Source organism: Rhipicephalus sanguineus, chromosome 11 (assembly GCF_013339695.2).
Source record: "Rhipicephalus sanguineus isolate Rsan-2018 chromosome 11, BIME_Rsan_1.4, whole genome shotgun sequence".
Classification (NCBI taxonomy): domain Eukaryota; kingdom Metazoa; phylum Arthropoda; class Arachnida; order Ixodida; family Ixodidae; genus Rhipicephalus; species Rhipicephalus sanguineus.
The window spans coordinates 49771430-49788630 of record NC_051186.1 but is presented as its reverse complement, the minus strand read 5'-3'; the positions used below and the strand labels follow the sequence as shown (position 1 = coordinate 49788630).

Below are 17201 nucleotides of genomic sequence, written 5' to 3'. Positions count from 1 at the left end.
TCTCTGTCTGTCTTTATTCCCTTTGTATTTTTCTCTTGCTCCTTCTTTCTATCGCTTTCTTTCTCATATATCTTTCTTCTATCTCTTTCTCTGTCTATGACTTTCTCTGTCTTTTATTCCCTTTGTTTTATTTTATCTTTCTCCTTCTATCGCTTTCTCTTTTACTCTCTATTTTCTTTCCCTCTCACGTGTTCATTTTCGTTTATTGCTCACACCTGCTGAACTCCGTACTGGGGCTAGGCCAATTCCTGTGGCGGATACCCGCCCGAGATTTTTTGTTCACGCATTGGACAGATTACGGCCGGTCTAAACAGATCCTCTGTCAAAAACGTTTCGAAGTTTTCTTGGCAAATAGAAGTTCACCTATAACAAGCATAGGTGCCGTAGATGTCAGTATATACATGCGCGAGCAAGCAATCGAGATATCCGTCACTACACAACTGCGTTGTGTTACATCTGCATACTGCATGTGCACGCTTTCAGGCTCGGATTGCATTATTCACCGATACGGCGTGCTGTCCGTTAACGGACCACCTCGGATGGATGCTTCGTCATCTCGACAATGGGTTATTGTATGCCTATTCTGCTACGAGCATCTCATCTACCAGCCTTATGGCTGTAGCCAGGCACGCTTACGTAAATAAACGTACAACTAAATGTCAAGTTGGAATCGGTGAGCCGATTGATATACGTACGTTTGTTGCCGCGATGCATACTTTCACGGCAAACGGTTCTATGAGATTGCGAGTGCATGCCAGTCTTAACAGAGGCAATTCCAGGAGGGCACAATTAGACATTCAAAAACGATGGCAAACGAAACATTTGTCGAAAGGAATCTACATAAAGCGAGTTTCGCAGACTTACAGCATCTCCGAAATACACAAGAATGCCCTTATCTGCGGCACACCAATCTCTTACGGGTGTCCTCAATATTATTTTTAACATTTCCACTGATTATGGGGCGTCCTATTTTTTGTGTCGCCTTGCTATCGCTATAAATGCATCGTCATTCAGGCGATTGAACGTCATTTAAAGGATCACGCAGGAAAAAAATATGCTACGCAAGTTTACTTTTGACTTCGTGATGCGTGGCGATTTCTCTCTTCCGACACGACAACAACAAAACATCAGGCAACGCTGCACTATTTCACACTGTTTGTTGAAACAAGCGAAGCAGATGACGCGTAAATGAAGTAATATTTCGCCAAAGTTACAAACGTAATCGAATTAAAGTTCCATGGAAAAGAAACGGGTCGCGCCGCCGCAAAGATGGCGGCGCCCTGCTCATGAGCAGTGCGTGACGCGTCGGGAGGCGCCGGCAGGTGGACAACCCGCTTTCCTGCGCACGGCCTCCGAGACGGCGCGCCTGGGCGCGTTTGGGATCTCGGAGGACATGACGGGCCTCCCTAGGCACTAGGCTTGGTGACCGAGCCCAGGAAGAAGACGCTGCTGGGGTCCTTGCCGAGCACCAGGAACAGGAAGGGTCGGTCCACCGTGAACTCCAGGTTGCGGCCGTCCGCGCAATCGACGATGGGCGGAAGCCCAGTCGACCGCGCCTCGTTTCTCGCCGCCGCCGAACGCAAGCCCAAGCGGAACACGGTGAAGTGCTTGGCGGCCGACACCTTCAGGCGTCCTGCAGCGCCCGTTCCGAGTTGAAATGTTGATTGGTAGAAGCATAGTTGATACGGATTCATGATAAAATAAGGTACAGGCACGCAAATACAGACATAATAGAACAACAGGTTCTCTTGAATGAGGATGGTTTGTGCTGTCTTCATATGTTGTGTCCGTGTCTGCACGCCTTCATTTTTTTTTAATAATGAGTAGAAGAACACATGTACTTATTTTTTAAGACTGCCTTCAAACAATATGTCTCCTACCCACAATCTGTAGCGATCGGTAACGGCGTATCATGTGCCATGTCCAATGGCTATGTCCGATTTCTGACCGAAATAAACAACTGGATAAGCAAGAGAACCGAACAAAGAATACGAAATTAAGTAAAGGGTATACATTCTTCGGATTTCGACTTCCACTCTCGTAATTCGAAGTACGACAAGGCAAAACCAAAAAGAGAAGAAAGAAAAAAACATGCAGTCTTCGTTCAGTCTCAATAAGACGATTGGATTATTCGAGACTGCGATGCAGTAGACATACTGGATTGATGATGATGCTGATTATTATTATTGTGATTATTTCTAACTTCCCATTACACCATATTAAGGAGAAATATCAAACGCGAAAGTTGACCGGCGTCAACACGAGTGATGCAAAAAATCGCCACGCGACGACGCTCCCATATGACGTTACATAACGTGGCGTCATCGTCACTACCTTCAGGGGGAGGGGGCAGGGAGGCTTGGAACTTAGGCGCTGTGTTCTTAGGAGGGGGGATGGGCAAAAGAGAGCCAGGCGGAAATATTAGGGGGGTATCTGCCCCTTCACGCGCTCCGCGGTGGCGCCGCCCCTGCGTCTAAGGTGAATGCTTGGGACCTGTAAGTTTTCAGCTTCTCATTCCCAGCTTAACAATGGAATTGATGAAAAACTTGTCATCTAGGGACGGACTTGTACTCTGTAGAGGACGAACGTACCTGCTCCGGAGCCACGGCTTCCTTCTTCCATGTCGGCCATGTTGGAGAAGTCTGCCGCGTCTCCGAACGCGTCCCGAACGCCCATGGCGGGCAGGAGCCGGGCGAAGTCGGTAGCACAGCGGAGCCTCAGCCTGGGCAGCGTCACATCGACGGGACCCCGCTGCTCGAGGCGGTCCAGGCAGTCCATGATCTTGTCCTTGGAGAGACCCCGCTCGAGCGACGTGAGGCCGCCGAACGGACAGTCCGGCAGGAACACGACCAGGGACTCCAGCAGCGGCGAGTTGTACGGAATCTCGAGCACGGTTGCCGAGATGTCGTCGCACCTGGGACGCAGGATTTTGAAAATAATGCGATAGGAATGGGAATGATGAAAGATTCAAACAGGCGTACGCAGGTTTCACTATGAGGGTAGAGGGCTCCCCCTAAAAGCGGCCCCTCCCCCCACCAATGGAACAGATAAATAGTACTACACACCAAACGCAAAGAATAAGCGGTCCATTCGGGTATTTGGAACGACTTGACGTTTTTCCTGACCATATTCTGCTGCGACGCGCCCTTTTTCAAAAATTGTCACTTGAGCTTCCGGTCTAACGTAACAGGGCCAACGTAATTCATGTGCGCCCGATGCGCTCAGTTGCAGTTGCACCTCGATCGGGGTCTTGAATTTCGGTGATTATTATTTCAATTTACGTGCGTTTTCTGGAAATTTTTTAAAAAATGGGCATGTCCTAAATTGTCACGTCCTACAACTCTTCCATATAAATAACGGCCCTAAAGTTAACAATTCAAAAGGTAATTAAGGAGTTTTTGTTAATTGCTCATTTGCGTGTAACTTTAGGTGCGGCAGTGTTTTTCCGCCTATAGGCATAGAGTTCGTTTGCGAAGACGACAGGGGCCTGACTGTCATAGCATTTTTATAAAAAAATATGTACTGTCTAAATAAAATGGAGCGCATCTCCACGAAGTGAATGATGAGCGGGCAAAGCTAGGTCCCAAGGTCCATGATGACTACGTTGTAGTCGCCGACTAGTATAAAGGATTTCTGCTTGTAGGAATTTTGTATTGTTCTATCACAATTAGGATTGATATTATTGTACTGTTCAACTTTTTTTTTGTGTCTCACATATGTTACCCGATCGTTACCCCATATAATGTGACAATAGTGACATAAAGAGTCGACGACAAAGCTAGTACCTAAAGTCCATAATGCCTACGTTGAAATCGCCGACTAGTATAAAGGGCTTGTGCTTCTAGGTTTTTTATATTGTTCTGTCACAGTTATGATTGATATTATTCTATTGTTAAACTGCTTTAGGGGATTTTACACGGTGTTGTGCCGTGAGCACGGACACCACACAACGGGCAAGCCTAGACCCTAGGCGCTTCTCCCATAAAAGCACCCTGTATATGACAGGACTGCCGTATCTCGTACAGATAGGTGACATACCTGGCAGTTCGGTATGGAGCTCCCACGCGTCGCAGCGTGCGCACGGCGCTGGCGCTGCCGCAGGTATTGCGGAACCATCCGCGGGACGGCTGAAACTGGGCGGGCAGTTTTGCGTCGAACAGCGCCATGCTGGCGAACACGAGCCACGAGTCGGGCCCCACGCAGTCGCCGGAGAACATGGGTCGCTCGAAGCTAAAGTCCGACAGTGCCCGGAACAGGCCGTCGATGTAGAGGCGGCACTCCTCGGCGCACGTTGCGAAGTCCCTGAAACAACGAGAGCGAAAGAGAAGGCAGAGAAAGAAATGAACATCGAAGCTGTTCGTAGTCGGTCTTTCACCGTTGTCGTTACGCGGCTCGGCGAAAGGAATCTGCCGATGCGGAGGAGGCGAGAGCATTGCTTAGGTATGCGCCACTGCGGCGCAAAATACATTCGTGAAATAGAAGTTTGGGCGGTTGGGGGGGGGGGGGGGGCACAACAGTAATGTACGCGTCAGCACAACGATAATGTAAGCAGTGCTAAATAAGGCTTTCTATAGCTATCACTGCCGTTCCAGTGGATGCACCCCCCTGTTCGAGGAAACCACGATATTCGGCAGACGTCAAGACTAACGCACTAGCGAAATCATTGAAGCCACCCAGATGGCGCATGAAGACTCGCCATTTGTCAGCAGGGCATCTGTCTCTCTGTCGCGGAAAGAATTGTCATTTCTACCGGAGCACGCGTGATTATGCCAAGAAATCATGCCACGCCTTTATGTTTCTCTTGATAAGGTTTCCCGTAGCATATATACCTTTCGTGTGCAATAAAATTTCAGTTCAAAGTCAGCGCTTGTTCGTGTCGTTTACTTTTGTCCCCGTGTGAAAAAATTGCGCTGTTTCCATGATGGCGCCTGCGGCCTCCATAATAGGGAGGGTACGGCTTCACTCTCGAGGCATAATTCATACTCCAACTTCGTTGGATGTGCCCGACTATACATTGATAGCTTGCACGTGACGTCATGGACGCACATCATGGCGGCTTAGATGTCAAGGCAGCATAATCGCGCGGCGATTAACCTGCTTCAGCGTGATAATGACGTCGCTGGAAGGCTATTCGGTCTCTGTGCATCAATAACGAAGGAACCAGCATGCGATGTACTGATAAAACTAACGTTACATCACAAAGTTCGCGTCCCGCCATGTTGGTGCTCCAACGTGGCTGTTTCAGTGACGTCAGTGCAAGCCCCCAATAGAAGCCGTCGTTTCTGCGCGCACGTACATGGCGTGGATCTGGGGCGATAACATGGCCAGCGGCTTGTGGTAGCGAGCCGCGAGGTGGACGCTGGCGTCGTGGCACAACGTCAGGTAGCTGGTCATCGCGCCCGCCGCTCCCAGCTTCCTCCGCGGCCGGTGGAAGTCGCTACAGAAGAGCATGCAGGCGTGCACTCCGAAGACGTCGATGAACGACCTGTGGCGGCGGCCGGCTCCGCATGCGGCCGTGTCGCTGCGGTAAGGAATTATAATTAATCGTTAATGGTATGGTATTCATGAAGTATGAACCTCAAAGCAAGCAGAGAGAGGTAATAGATTTATTTATTTATTTATTTTCGATACTGCTGCTCTTAGCTGAGAGCATAGCAGGAGGGCAATGCAAAACGTTAGTACAATATAAGAAAGGTTTACAGAACAATCAAATGTGCAAACGAATGTAGGTAAAGCGAGGTTACAGTAATATATTGCAACAAAGAACAGCTGGTTAGATAAATACGTACAATGAACATGGTGACGTTATCATATGACAACGTGACATTTTCCACAATTCTTTTCCTGCTTTAACTGAAAATCAGGCGTCTCAAAAATGCGCTTAAAATGTTGGTAATCTTCGCCGCCACTAATTAGATAATAGAATGTATCTAGTACAACCAGTTTCAGTTTCGTTTCGCTGGAGGCCCACATAGAGGAAGGAAAAAGTTAGGGAAGTGCACTTCACGAAGCCATTGAAGCCTTCAGTGTAGGCCCAACATGTGATCACAACGTCAGAGAGCGCGGTAGGCTTTAGTACTCCCAGTTTTGTTTGGTTTTCGAACCTCCTCCGCAAATAAAGTGAACTATGTAATCTAGTTCGGCTATCCGTAAGATAGCCGAACAAGCGCGCTTCGATTAAAACACTACCGGGCACGAAACCTCAAAGTCTCGGCCAATGTCATTTCTTGAATGATCTAGACGCATGGAGTCACGCGTTGGGTCGGCACTACTGAGTTCGTTTGTCAAGGCAGGATGCGTCACGTAATGCTGGTTTTCTCCTCCTCCAAAGAGATCATGGCGTAATACTGACGTAATGACTTATAGGATGTGACCACATGACAGCAGCACGTTTTGACACTTGCTCGGGCTCCCCGCGGGATGATGGACAAGCTACGCATCTGCTGTTCATGGACGGGGACTGGAAATATCGGAAAACAAAGTATACTAGCCATTGGCGTAGCAAAGGGTGGGGGTTGGGGGATTTCAGCGCCTTCCCTCCCCCCCCCCCCCCTCCCATGAGGCTTTAAATTTTGCACACGCACGGACATACATAAAGGGTAGTTGAAACCTCCTTCCTCCCCCCCCCCCTTCTGCAGTGTCATGTTTTCGTATGTATAGAGAATGAGATGTCACGTCACCGATGTCAATGACCGCGCCTTTTGACCCCTATAAAAACCCGAATAAACGCTACGTTAGCAGACCCGTGTCACCGGAAAGCAGCGTCTTCCAACTCATGTTTCTGCGTCGTCCTCCCAATCGGTAGGTCTCCCCCCTCCCCTCCCCCGCCTTTTAAAAATTAAAATTCTGGCTACGCCCCTAACACTAGCACGTACTCGGTGACAGCTTCCCCTGGCGGCGGTGCATCAGCCTCGGCTAAACCGAGGAGGCGTCCGAGCTGCCGCTTCGTCTCGCCGGCTGCGCCGTGGTGCATCATGATGAGCGTGCAGGCCGCATGGTGGGGAGCCAGCAGCACGGTGCCCTGGTGACCCACTTCCTGTCGCAGGGCATTGCACAGGTCCAGGGGCAGCTGCAGCAGGGGCCCACGAAGCTCGGCCTCCAGCGAGAAGGGCAGAGGGTGCGACATCCTGCGCATGGTAAGAGCCGTATATCAGAAGGATGTATAAGTGGGCTAGTTGGTAATTCGTGGTTGTTCAAAGAACTGAGAGTGCGGGAGCAGGGACGACAGACGAGGTAGAAAGAGTGCTCGCGTTGTGTGGTTCTGTCATCATGGAGGAAGGAATACTAAGGAGAGGCCCTATCGTATTTCAATGCATTGCGAAAAGTGTGGCGGAAGTGACGTCAGATTTATGGGGCAAACAAACCGGTATGGGGCAAACAAAACAGCAGACGCCCCGCGACCCCGCGGCGTGCTCTCCGCGGTGGTTCGCTTCTGCGCAGATTTGTAGTCCCGGCGTATACTTAGCGCGTATTGTGCGGTTCGCACGCAGTAAAATGTTGCAAGCGGACGTTTACGAGGCTGTTCGTGCGTGGCAGGCCCGAGCGCGGCGTGCTGAAATTCTTCGTAGAGCGTTTTTGTGCAACAGTACAGAATACCGGTACGTGCCGTGATCAAAAACGTTCAGCCCCTGCATCATCGTATTCGAACTCACCTAGCAGTGACTTACGCGTTCTGCTGGACGTTAGGCCTTCCCTTTCTTGTAGCCCGATTTCCCGCTCCGTTGCCGGATTAGCGGTTCTTTGTTCGTGTATATGGAGTGAGCGTAGTAGCTATTCGGCGCAACGCCAACCTATAGTTCACGTAACTTCACGTCGAAAAGAGGACACCGCTGTATTGTATACGCGATCGTGCACGTAAAGTTTGTAATTCCAGTACGCGCACAACAACAAGCACGCAGCGAGCGCACACCGCACAATACATACATCACGTAGTCCGATAACAACATAAGTTTATTGCCCTTTCGTTGAACGACACAGCCTCTAAAAACGTACGATGCCTTCGGCGCATGTTATGTCAGACGCCAAAAACAAAAGTTCACGTGTGTTCTGAGTTGACACAATGAGTAAGAAGCAACAGAGCGCACATCCGAGAGCTTCGCATGCAAATACCATGCATTAGGGATCAGCAATGAAGCGAACGTGTACGTACACATGAAAAGTGACACCCGGTACTTTCCGCAGTGCACGCGATTTGCACCGGGTATACGCAACCATACGCAACAGCTGGGCATTGCGTAGCTTTCCTAAAGAACGCACACAAGGAGCAGCATGCGTGAATCCCGCCGCGCCGCTTGCACGGCGAAAAAAAAAAGGCTCGAATCGCGCATGCGCTTGCAAACGACCCGACGGAAATCGCGAAATGTTTCTAGGCTATTTCGCTAGGAGGCGATGCGGGTCTTTGCGATGTGGAGGCTTCAAGAATGTAACGTCAGGGCCTCTCCTTATTTTTCCTTCCTCCATGTTCTGTCATTGTTCCTGTGCTCTCAGTTCTTTGCACAACTATGAGCTATACACTAAAGTAAGTGACGTCAGCGCGCAGCTTATTGTGGGCACCATTCACACCGGCGACCAGTAAGTGTAGTCGGGGGTGCGGCACGTACCTCATGGTGAACAGTCCGCTCCAGCCCATCGGCCGGTAGATGAGAGGGACCCTCACCGAATGCGCCTCACGATGGCTTGACCTGCGAGGACAGCAAATTAGCAGTAAATGCAAGAAAACAACGCATTAGCATTACCACGGCCAACCTTCAAATACATCTAATTACCTTCAGTTACCTTGATAGCCAACGGCCGGGCAACATAAGCCAACATCGCTCGTAATATACAAGCAATCCACATGGTATGACGCGAGTGAATACAGTATATCTTTACACTATAACTCGTGCACTGTTTGCTTTAGTGTCCTAATGAATTCCAACTCATTAAAAATGTACACGCGCTCACGAGTTTATAGTCGGGAAACACTGTGCAGTATGTTCACAATAAAGGAGACGTGTGGACTACATATGTATACATGAGAAATGTGAGCGAGATGGAAGTAGGTCAAGTCTATAGCTGTGTCATGAGGTTGCATGTGGAAATCGGGGCAAGATTACTTGGAAGAGCAGGAAGACGAATGTCGTTTTCTCCATGGACCGTAATGTTCTGGCACTCTGCAAACTTTCGTACTGCAGCGTCCGGCGCTGAAGTTACGACGGTACAATGTCGCGCCACTGGTGGCGCTTGTTAACCACCTTAAAGTGAACACCGAGACAACACCCACCTCCTTTCACGTCTCCTCGCCTCCAGGTCGCATCCCAGCGATGTCGGCGAGTGGCCCGACGTCCGCGAGTGCGAGTTAGTGCTCGACGTCGCCGTGGAGGCGCTGCTCTCATCCGAAGTCGAAGACACGACGCTGGACGCCTCCAACCGAGTCTGCCTGCGACGCCGTCGCGACTCCAGCAGCTCTTGCTGTCGCAGCTGATGCTGTTGAGCCTCTCGATGCGATTGAACCAGCCCCGGCTGCTCGTGAACCTCCCGGTGATGTTCTTGACGTTCCTCCCGCTGTTCCTGCTGGTGCCTCAACGCCGGCTGGACTTCAGGACTGTGACCCCCATCGCTCTGTTCCTGTGCACGCTGCTGGCCCGAACCAGGGCTAGCACCGCCGTCTGTGGACAACTCCGGACGTTCCATTTTCTCGGCGTTCCGAGGCTCCTGGTAGCCCCGACGCCTGTTCTGTAGCCTTGGAGGAAGCCTTGGAGGAAGACCCGGAGGAAGACCAGGAAGAAGACCCGGAGGAAGACCCGGAAGAAGACCTGGTGGAAGATCCTGACGAAGACCTGAAGGAAGGCTGGGTTCGCGTACTCGAAACGGGAGAGGAGAAGTAAGCGCTTTTTGGGAGAACGACGATCTAGCTCGGGGCCTTGCCGATTCCCAACTGTCGGTTGACGCGTATGGCTGTTCGACGGAGCGTGCGAGCGCGTGGCAATCAAGGAGCGCGCTGCGGCAGGTTTAGCTTGTGCCACGTGGTGGTTGCGATGATGATAGTGACGTAAACTTCTGTATAGGTGTAGTAGAGCTGAGTAGATCCTTGCATCTGCGGCACACACTCACAGCTGGCTATTGGCCGAGAACGGGGTAGTTTTTAAAGAAAATCCGTAAAATATTTTATATGTTCTCCATTAAAAAAAAGATAAAAGAAATAGAAATTAAATACAATAAGAAAATATTAAGTATAGATAAATAGGAAAATGCGGATATAAATAATGAAGCGCACAGTTTGAACAAAAACGTAGCAATTTAAAGAGTAGGAAAACAAGGGGTAAGATTGATTCTTTATACTAAATCTCTTTCAACCCTGCATGGCATCGGCAACATTTCCGTAACTGGATGATTGGCCGCTAGGGGTCTTGGAGTGCAGCAGCACTTCGCTTCGGCTCCGTACCGCGACAGCGAAAATTGCCAATCGCTGGTATCTCAAGTGCCCTCAACAACACGAACGCCTTCATAGAGGTGAGCGCTCTCTACTAACCCCTCTTGAGGTTTCGGCGAGCCCCAGGAGGGCCACCAGGCCCAAAAACCAGGACCCGTCGCGCCACCGCTGTGCTAGGCCTTGCGACGCGTCGCGCCGCAGTCTCCCTACCTCAGGCCAGCATGGAGGTTGTTCAAGTGCAAGGCACGGACATGGACCCAAGTCATTATGACCCTCGGGACTGGACCCAAGTGCTCAGAGCCCAGGCAAAACTCCGGGAAACACGAAACGCGACCCATGGTACGAACGCCGATCCTTCTGTGCGAGAGACGCCGAGTCAGTCGCGGGAGACTCCGCAGACCGCCACCACTCCCGGGCTACACAGCTCTTCGACGCAGCTGCGCGTTCTCCATACAACTGCCCAAAAGATTAAGCAACTAGCGCCCCTTCCACCCGACGGATATAAAGTGGTATTCCGCTCCCAGGGAGGCCTTGACCTTACGACGCTCCAGCCACGCTACCTCCTCACCGCTCTCATGCAGGCCGCTGCGCTGACCGACCCATCTACGCTGACTCTTCGGATTCACCCCGTCAATAACACTTGCACAGTGTCTGCGGTGAATCAAGAGGACGCGCTCAAGCTTGTGCAGCTACAGCACATCACCTACGACCAGCATGAGTATGCCATGACGGCATACATCGCACCCCCCGATGGCTCAGTCAGGGGCGTTATTACGAACGCCTACTGGAAAGAATCACCACAAGAACTACTCGCGGACTTGATCTCGCGCAACCCCCGCGAAACTATACTAGACGCTCGCCGAATGGGACTCACACGATCGATTCTCATTACTTTTGGACAAGCCACCGTCCCCCGAAAAATTGTCTATGGTGGAGGACTGCATCTGTGCACGCCCTATACACCACGGGTCGAGACGTGCAGTAACTGCCGGACCATAGGCCACCGCACGGATGTATGTATACAACCTAGGACGCACAAGTGCCCCAGATGTGGCCAATTACACCCGAAGGAGGCAACTCCAACATGCATTCCAGTCTGCATCATCTGCGAAGGCCCGCATCTGTCGGGGACACGGGAGTGCAAGCACAGGCATCTACCTAAAGTAACCAGGCCCACGTCACCACGTGAACCGCGATCCCAGGAACGGGTAGACAACTCACTACGCGGTGCAAGCACCAAACGCTCTGAGCCACCTGCCGGCCAACGAAAAGGGCAGTCCAAAAGCTCCGACCAACCTACATGGGCCGACAAGCTGAAGACGCCCAAAGGGACCAGACCACCAGCGACCAACGCCCCGCCTGCCCCGGACCCCCGTGACCAGGAGCTCCGGGCCCTGCGTGTAGAGGTAAGCCGTCTCACGACCCTTGTAGGACAAAACCCTACTCCCCCCTCACCTTCTTCACAGCAGTCGTCCCCAGAACAAATCACCCCACCCACTGCGCAGTCACCCAACAGCCCCGCCACACACTGCTCACCCCCTCATAAAAAGAAACGCAGTTCTGACTCAGTCGACGATTATGAAGCTGATCTAAGAAACTTGGAAGCCAAATTTGACGCCAAATTAGTAGCTCTGGAGGCGCGCCTCGAAGCTAAATTTTCAACAATAGTCGAACAGCTGTCTGCTCGTTTTGAGCAACAGATGGATGCACTATTCACACGCCTAACCCAAACTCTAGAAAGTAGGTTTACGCAATTTGAGACCCGCCTTCAGAGGCTCGAAACAACTACCGGCTCATCACCTGAGGGGTCTTCTACCTCCATCTCACAGACATCCTCTCCTTCTATCTCACTTCCACTACAGCCACAACAACCAATCCTCGCTCCACCTACGCTCCAATATGGCGGGTCGCGCTGATTCTACCCACCTATCACTAATCCAGTGGAACTGCCGCGGCTTTCGGGGCAAACGCGCGCCGCTGCAGCTCTTAATACCTACCCTACCTGCCGTACCTAAGCTTCTTTTGTTACAGGACACGCAACACCAAGCCAAACTTCCCAGTTACCATGCAGTACACTCAGACTCCACCGACACTCCCCGAGTGTCCACACTCATTCATCGCACCCTTACCTACCAACAACACACAATCACCTCCTCCACTCCATGCGTCCTCATAGAAATCATACCCACGAAACTTAACACACCTCCGATTTTTATAGCCAATATCTACCACACCCCACGCCAGGCCATGGCCACTCTCGATGCGCTACTGCAGAGAATTCACCGCATCGCAGGCCGAAACCCCCTACTCATAGGCGGCGATTTTAACTCCCAGCATACAGACTGGGGTTATCGGTACACCACAGCACGGGGTCGCAGGCTTTGGACTACCATCCAAGACTTGCGCCTCATTACACATAACAACTTTCACACACCAACCCGCATCGGCAATAGCGTAACCATGGACACTAGCCCAGACCTCACACTCAGCCGTTCTCTCAAAGATATCTCATGGTCTCGTACACAACACACACTTGGAAGCGACCATTATATTGTCGCCATACAAATACCTCACACACCACACAGACCCCGACTCCTCACCCACAATCTTATTCACTGGGATGCTATCCGATCCGCTCGTCGGGAACTCTCCAATACCCCGATACAAGACATCGATGATTGGGTCTCATCTCTCCTCAATGACATAACCGCTCACACACAACACATTAGCACACCACCCGACACCCCTACATTGGACACTCGCTTAGCCCACCTCTGGGAGGCGCACCATAGCATACTGGAGAGATGGAAACGACAGAAACATAACAGAACGTTAAAACGCCGACTGGCCACGCTACAGACACAAATAACTGCGCACGCCGAGGAGTTGTGCCGTTCCAACTGGGGTCAGGTGTGCAACAGCATAGCTGGCAACCTCTCTACCAAGTACGCATGGCACCTCCTACGGCACCTTATCAACCCCACAAACTCACGCACAACGTCACAACATCACATTGCACGCCTACTTCACAACACCACGCTTTCCCCCGACTCCCTTTTGGACCAACTCCGCACAACACACACAGCACCCGGCACCTCCTCCCCTCTCCCGTACTACACGGGAGCCCCGAATGAAGCCCTGGACAACGATATATCGGAGCAAGAGGTCCGTATGGCCCTCCAGAACATCCGCACAAGCTCTGCACCGGGAAAAGACAGGATAACTAACTCTATGCTCCGTAATCTGGATGATCAATCGATTGCGCAGATTACAGATTACTTCAATAAATGCTGGAAGGAAGGCACCTTGCCACAATCCTGGCGCCATGCCAAGATTGTATTCATTCCTAAACCAAACAAACCCCTTACCATATCAAACCTCCGCCCCATTTCACTGACATCGTGTCTCGGGAAGCTTCTCGAGCATGTTGCTTTGAACAGACTGACTCAACACATGCACGACCACAACCTATATCCGCACAGCATGGTGGGCTTCCGCCCACGCCTCTCAGCCCAAGATGCCATGCTTCAACTGACGCACGACATTCTTGATCCTCTCATCCCCGCTCATACTAAAGCCGTCTTGGCCCTGGACTTAACCAAGGCCTTTGATCGAGTTGAACACCGAGCGATCATGGCGGCTCTCTCCCCCCTCAATGTGGGCGTTCGCATGTACGCCTACATACAAGCCTTCCTATCGGGACGCACGGCTGAGGTTCATATGGGCCCCCATGCGTCCCCTCCATACACCCTCAGTGGAGTTGGTACTCCGCAAGGTTCGGTCCTTTCCCCTTTTCTCTTCAATGCCACACTCATTCCCTTAGCCCGCGCTCTTCACAACATACCTCACCTTCACCACACCCTCTATGCAGACGACATCACACTGTGGACCACACACGGTAGTGATGGCGACATAGAGGAAACCTTACAAACCGCTGCAAACATCACACAACAACACGCACAAAGCATTGGTCTCTCCTGTTCCCCAGAAAAATCTGAGCTGTTTATCATACGCCCTTCACCACGCACTCTTCCCACTGCCCCGATCATTGTAACTCTGGCCGGTCGCCCTATCCCAGAGGTCGACACAATCCGGATCTTGGGCCTTCACATCCAAAACAACGGCCGTAACACTTTCACTATCCGGATACTCAAGCGGGTGACGGAAGCGCTTTCGCACCTCGTCCGCAGAGTTTCTGGCAAACACTATGGCATGAAGGAACACGATTTGTGTCGCCTCATTCATGCCTTCATACTGAGCCGCTTCCTATATACAATCCCGTATCTCCGACTTCGACAAGAAGAAATAGCCACCCTGGATGCCATGCTTCGTAAAGCCTACAAGGTGGCCCTACACCTTCCCCCTAACACACAGACCGCTAAACTTCTTCAGCTTGGGCTCCATAACACCACACAGGAACTCATTGAGGCCCACAGACGAGCGCAATACACTCGTCTAGCTCAGTCTTTCACCGGACGCTACATACTTGACACCCTCAATATTCACATACCAGCAGCCGACCCCACACTTATACCAATCCCCCGACCCATACACACACAGCTCATAGTAAAACCTCTCCCAAGAAACACCCACGTTACCTACCATTCGGCCCGCCGCAAGGCACGTGCAAAAGCTCTCCACAAATACTACGGTTCTGAAGAGGACGCCGTATGGGTGGATGCAGCTTGCACGGGCGACGACGCGGCAGTTGCAGTCGTTGATCGCACACTCCGACCCATCGCAACTCTCCACCTTCCTCCTGCGTCCACACCGGAATCCTCGGAAGAAGCGGCGATCGCGCTTGCCCTCACACAGACTGACGCCCGGTACGTTCTTTCCGACTCGAAAACCGCGATCCTAAATTTCGCGCGAGGACGAGTCCACGAGACTGCTTTCCAAATTCTCAGCTCGCCCACCAAAAACCCGGCCCGCCATGTGGAGCTGATCTGGGTGCCTGCGCACTCTGGGAATCCCGGCAACGAAGCCGCCAATGACCACGCCCGAGGTCTCATCAACCGGGCGGCGGCGGAATCGGAGTCGGGCTCTTCTAGGGAGCGCATGCATTCCTTCAACGAGATTACCCAGTCATACCGTGCTGAACGCCAGCTATACCCCCCACCCCACCGATCCCTAAAAAACTTTCACCAAATATTATGGCGCCGCCTTCAGACCCGCACCCTTCCCTCCCCCTATTTCTTTTCCCGCATTTACCCGGGAGCGTACGCCCCGTCCTGTGCTCAATGCACTCATCCCCACGCTACCCTTACCCACATTCTCATGGAATGCCCGGCGGACCCTCCCCCGCGGGGCCCGGAGCCACTGACCACATGGGAGGAATGGGAGACCCTGCTGCGCTCGACGGACCCGGCCAAGCAGAAGATCGCCACTGACCGGGCCGCCCACGTCATGGAACTGCATGAACTCATGAACGCATAGCGCAGTGGGGTCGTGCGGGGACCCTGGGACGTACGTGCCCAAATCCCTTGGTCCAATAAAGTTTTACCTCCTCCTCCTCCTCCTCCGTAACTGTATCCAATGGAGAAAATCTCCAAAGAAAGGAAGCTTGGTACACTTAAATCCATTGTAATGATGATGATGATGATGATATCCTCTTCCTGGTGGCACTCATCCACAAAGGGGACTGGGCCAATATTTGGGCAGCAGGATGTTTAAGGTAAATAGGTGTTTACCTATGAAGCTAAAAGAAAGTGGAAATTTCGACTAAAAAGCATTAGGGCAGCTTGCACTAAGTCGATCAAGGCTGGGTCACGGCAGAGCTGGTGGGCACCAGCTGGTCCTGGCTTGGCTATAGGCTTTTAGCCTCCCACCTCTCTCTTTCCCACCCCTTGCTACACTATGCTTGCTCTTGCCAAGAAATTTTTTTTCGTCAAGAATTTTTCTCTCCCTCAATCTTTATTTATCTTTCTTTCACACACTCTCTCTCTCTCTCCCCTTTCTACCTTTGTTTCTCTCTCTCTGTGTACTCGTTCTGTCGCCCATCAGAGTTATTGCATGTCAGGCCGGCGAAATGGGCGCACGTGTACTGGCAACGAAGCAGACCTTAGAGTAATGGTAGTGACAATCGCTTTGTGGCCGCTGCGGTAGACCGTGATTGGTTCCGCGACCATTCTCGGCGAGACCAATTTCTTCCTTTCGTCGATCACTGTATTCACGGTTTTCTTCTGGTGGCTTTAATTTCCATGGTCGACCCATGGCAGTCTTAGAATGAACAGTATCATTTGCTAGACGGGTCTAGCTCCCTTTTATATGTGAAACGGGAAACACACGCGGGGAGAAGGAAGGGCCGTGTCACATGATTCTAAGCCCTCGTATGAAGTGCAAAGCAGCCGCAGCCTAATCTCTACAGGGAATGGGCGGGATGGTGTTCCCATTGTTCACCGGCGCCTTATCATCCAGCATGCGGTTTTGATGCTTGTTTTGTGGTTTTATTTAATGAAACGAATACTGAGCTCCTGCTGTACGCCTGACTGCAAAGGAAGATGTGGTGTTTGTCTTCATATGTTAAAGGGCTCCTAAACCATCCAGAGGTCGAAATTTAGTTGTGGCGTTGCAGTTGTGCACGAGTCTTCAGCGAGCGGAGTCACACGCGTTTGCTCGTTTCGCTCTTTCCTTCGCTACGCTGCGTTTGTCTGCTCGTCTGTCCACCTCTCCGAATGCCCTTCCTCAGCGACCGAGGTGAAAACTCAACGACCGCGCGCATCTGCCTAGCAGAGGAGCACGCGAGCGTCTCTTGGTGTTTTCGGGGCCCTTTAACCTGGCGTTTCGTGTT

At 51.6% G+C, this 17201-nt stretch overlaps 1 protein-coding gene across 1 annotated transcript; it reads right to left on the bottom strand.

Annotated features, from left to right (window-relative positions):
- Nucleotides 1–963: 963 nt before the first annotated feature.
- On the bottom strand, nucleotides 964–8678 carry LOC119375017 (leukocyte elastase inhibitor). Its single transcript, XM_037645217.2, has 6 exons — nucleotides 8601–8678; nucleotides 6876–7127; nucleotides 5297–5521; nucleotides 4039–4302; nucleotides 2592–2914; nucleotides 964–1633 (listed from the first exon to the last, which is right to left on the bottom strand). The coding sequence occupies exons 1-6, from the start codon at nucleotides 8627–8629 to the stop codon at nucleotides 1407–1409; spliced, it is 1320 nt and encodes a 439-aa protein (XP_037501145.2). The 5' UTR covers nucleotides 8630–8678; the 3' UTR covers nucleotides 964–1406.
- Between the last annotated feature and the right edge of the window lie 8523 nt (nucleotides 8679–17201).

Bases quoted from the DNA above. Each gene is read 5' to 3' on its own strand.
- LOC119375017 (XM_037645217.2), bottom strand. From the start codon at position 8,629: ATGGGCTGGAGCGGACTGTTCACCATGAG. The intron at 4,303-5,296 runs GTACGTGCGCGC...TCGTTGTTTCAG, and splicing joins TCGCCCCAGATCCACGCCAT to GGACTTCGCAACGTGCGCCG. The intron at 1,634-2,591 runs GTACGTTCGTCC...CGGGCGCTGCAG, and splicing joins AAGCCGTGGCTCCGGAGCAG to GACGCCTGAAGGTGTCGGCC.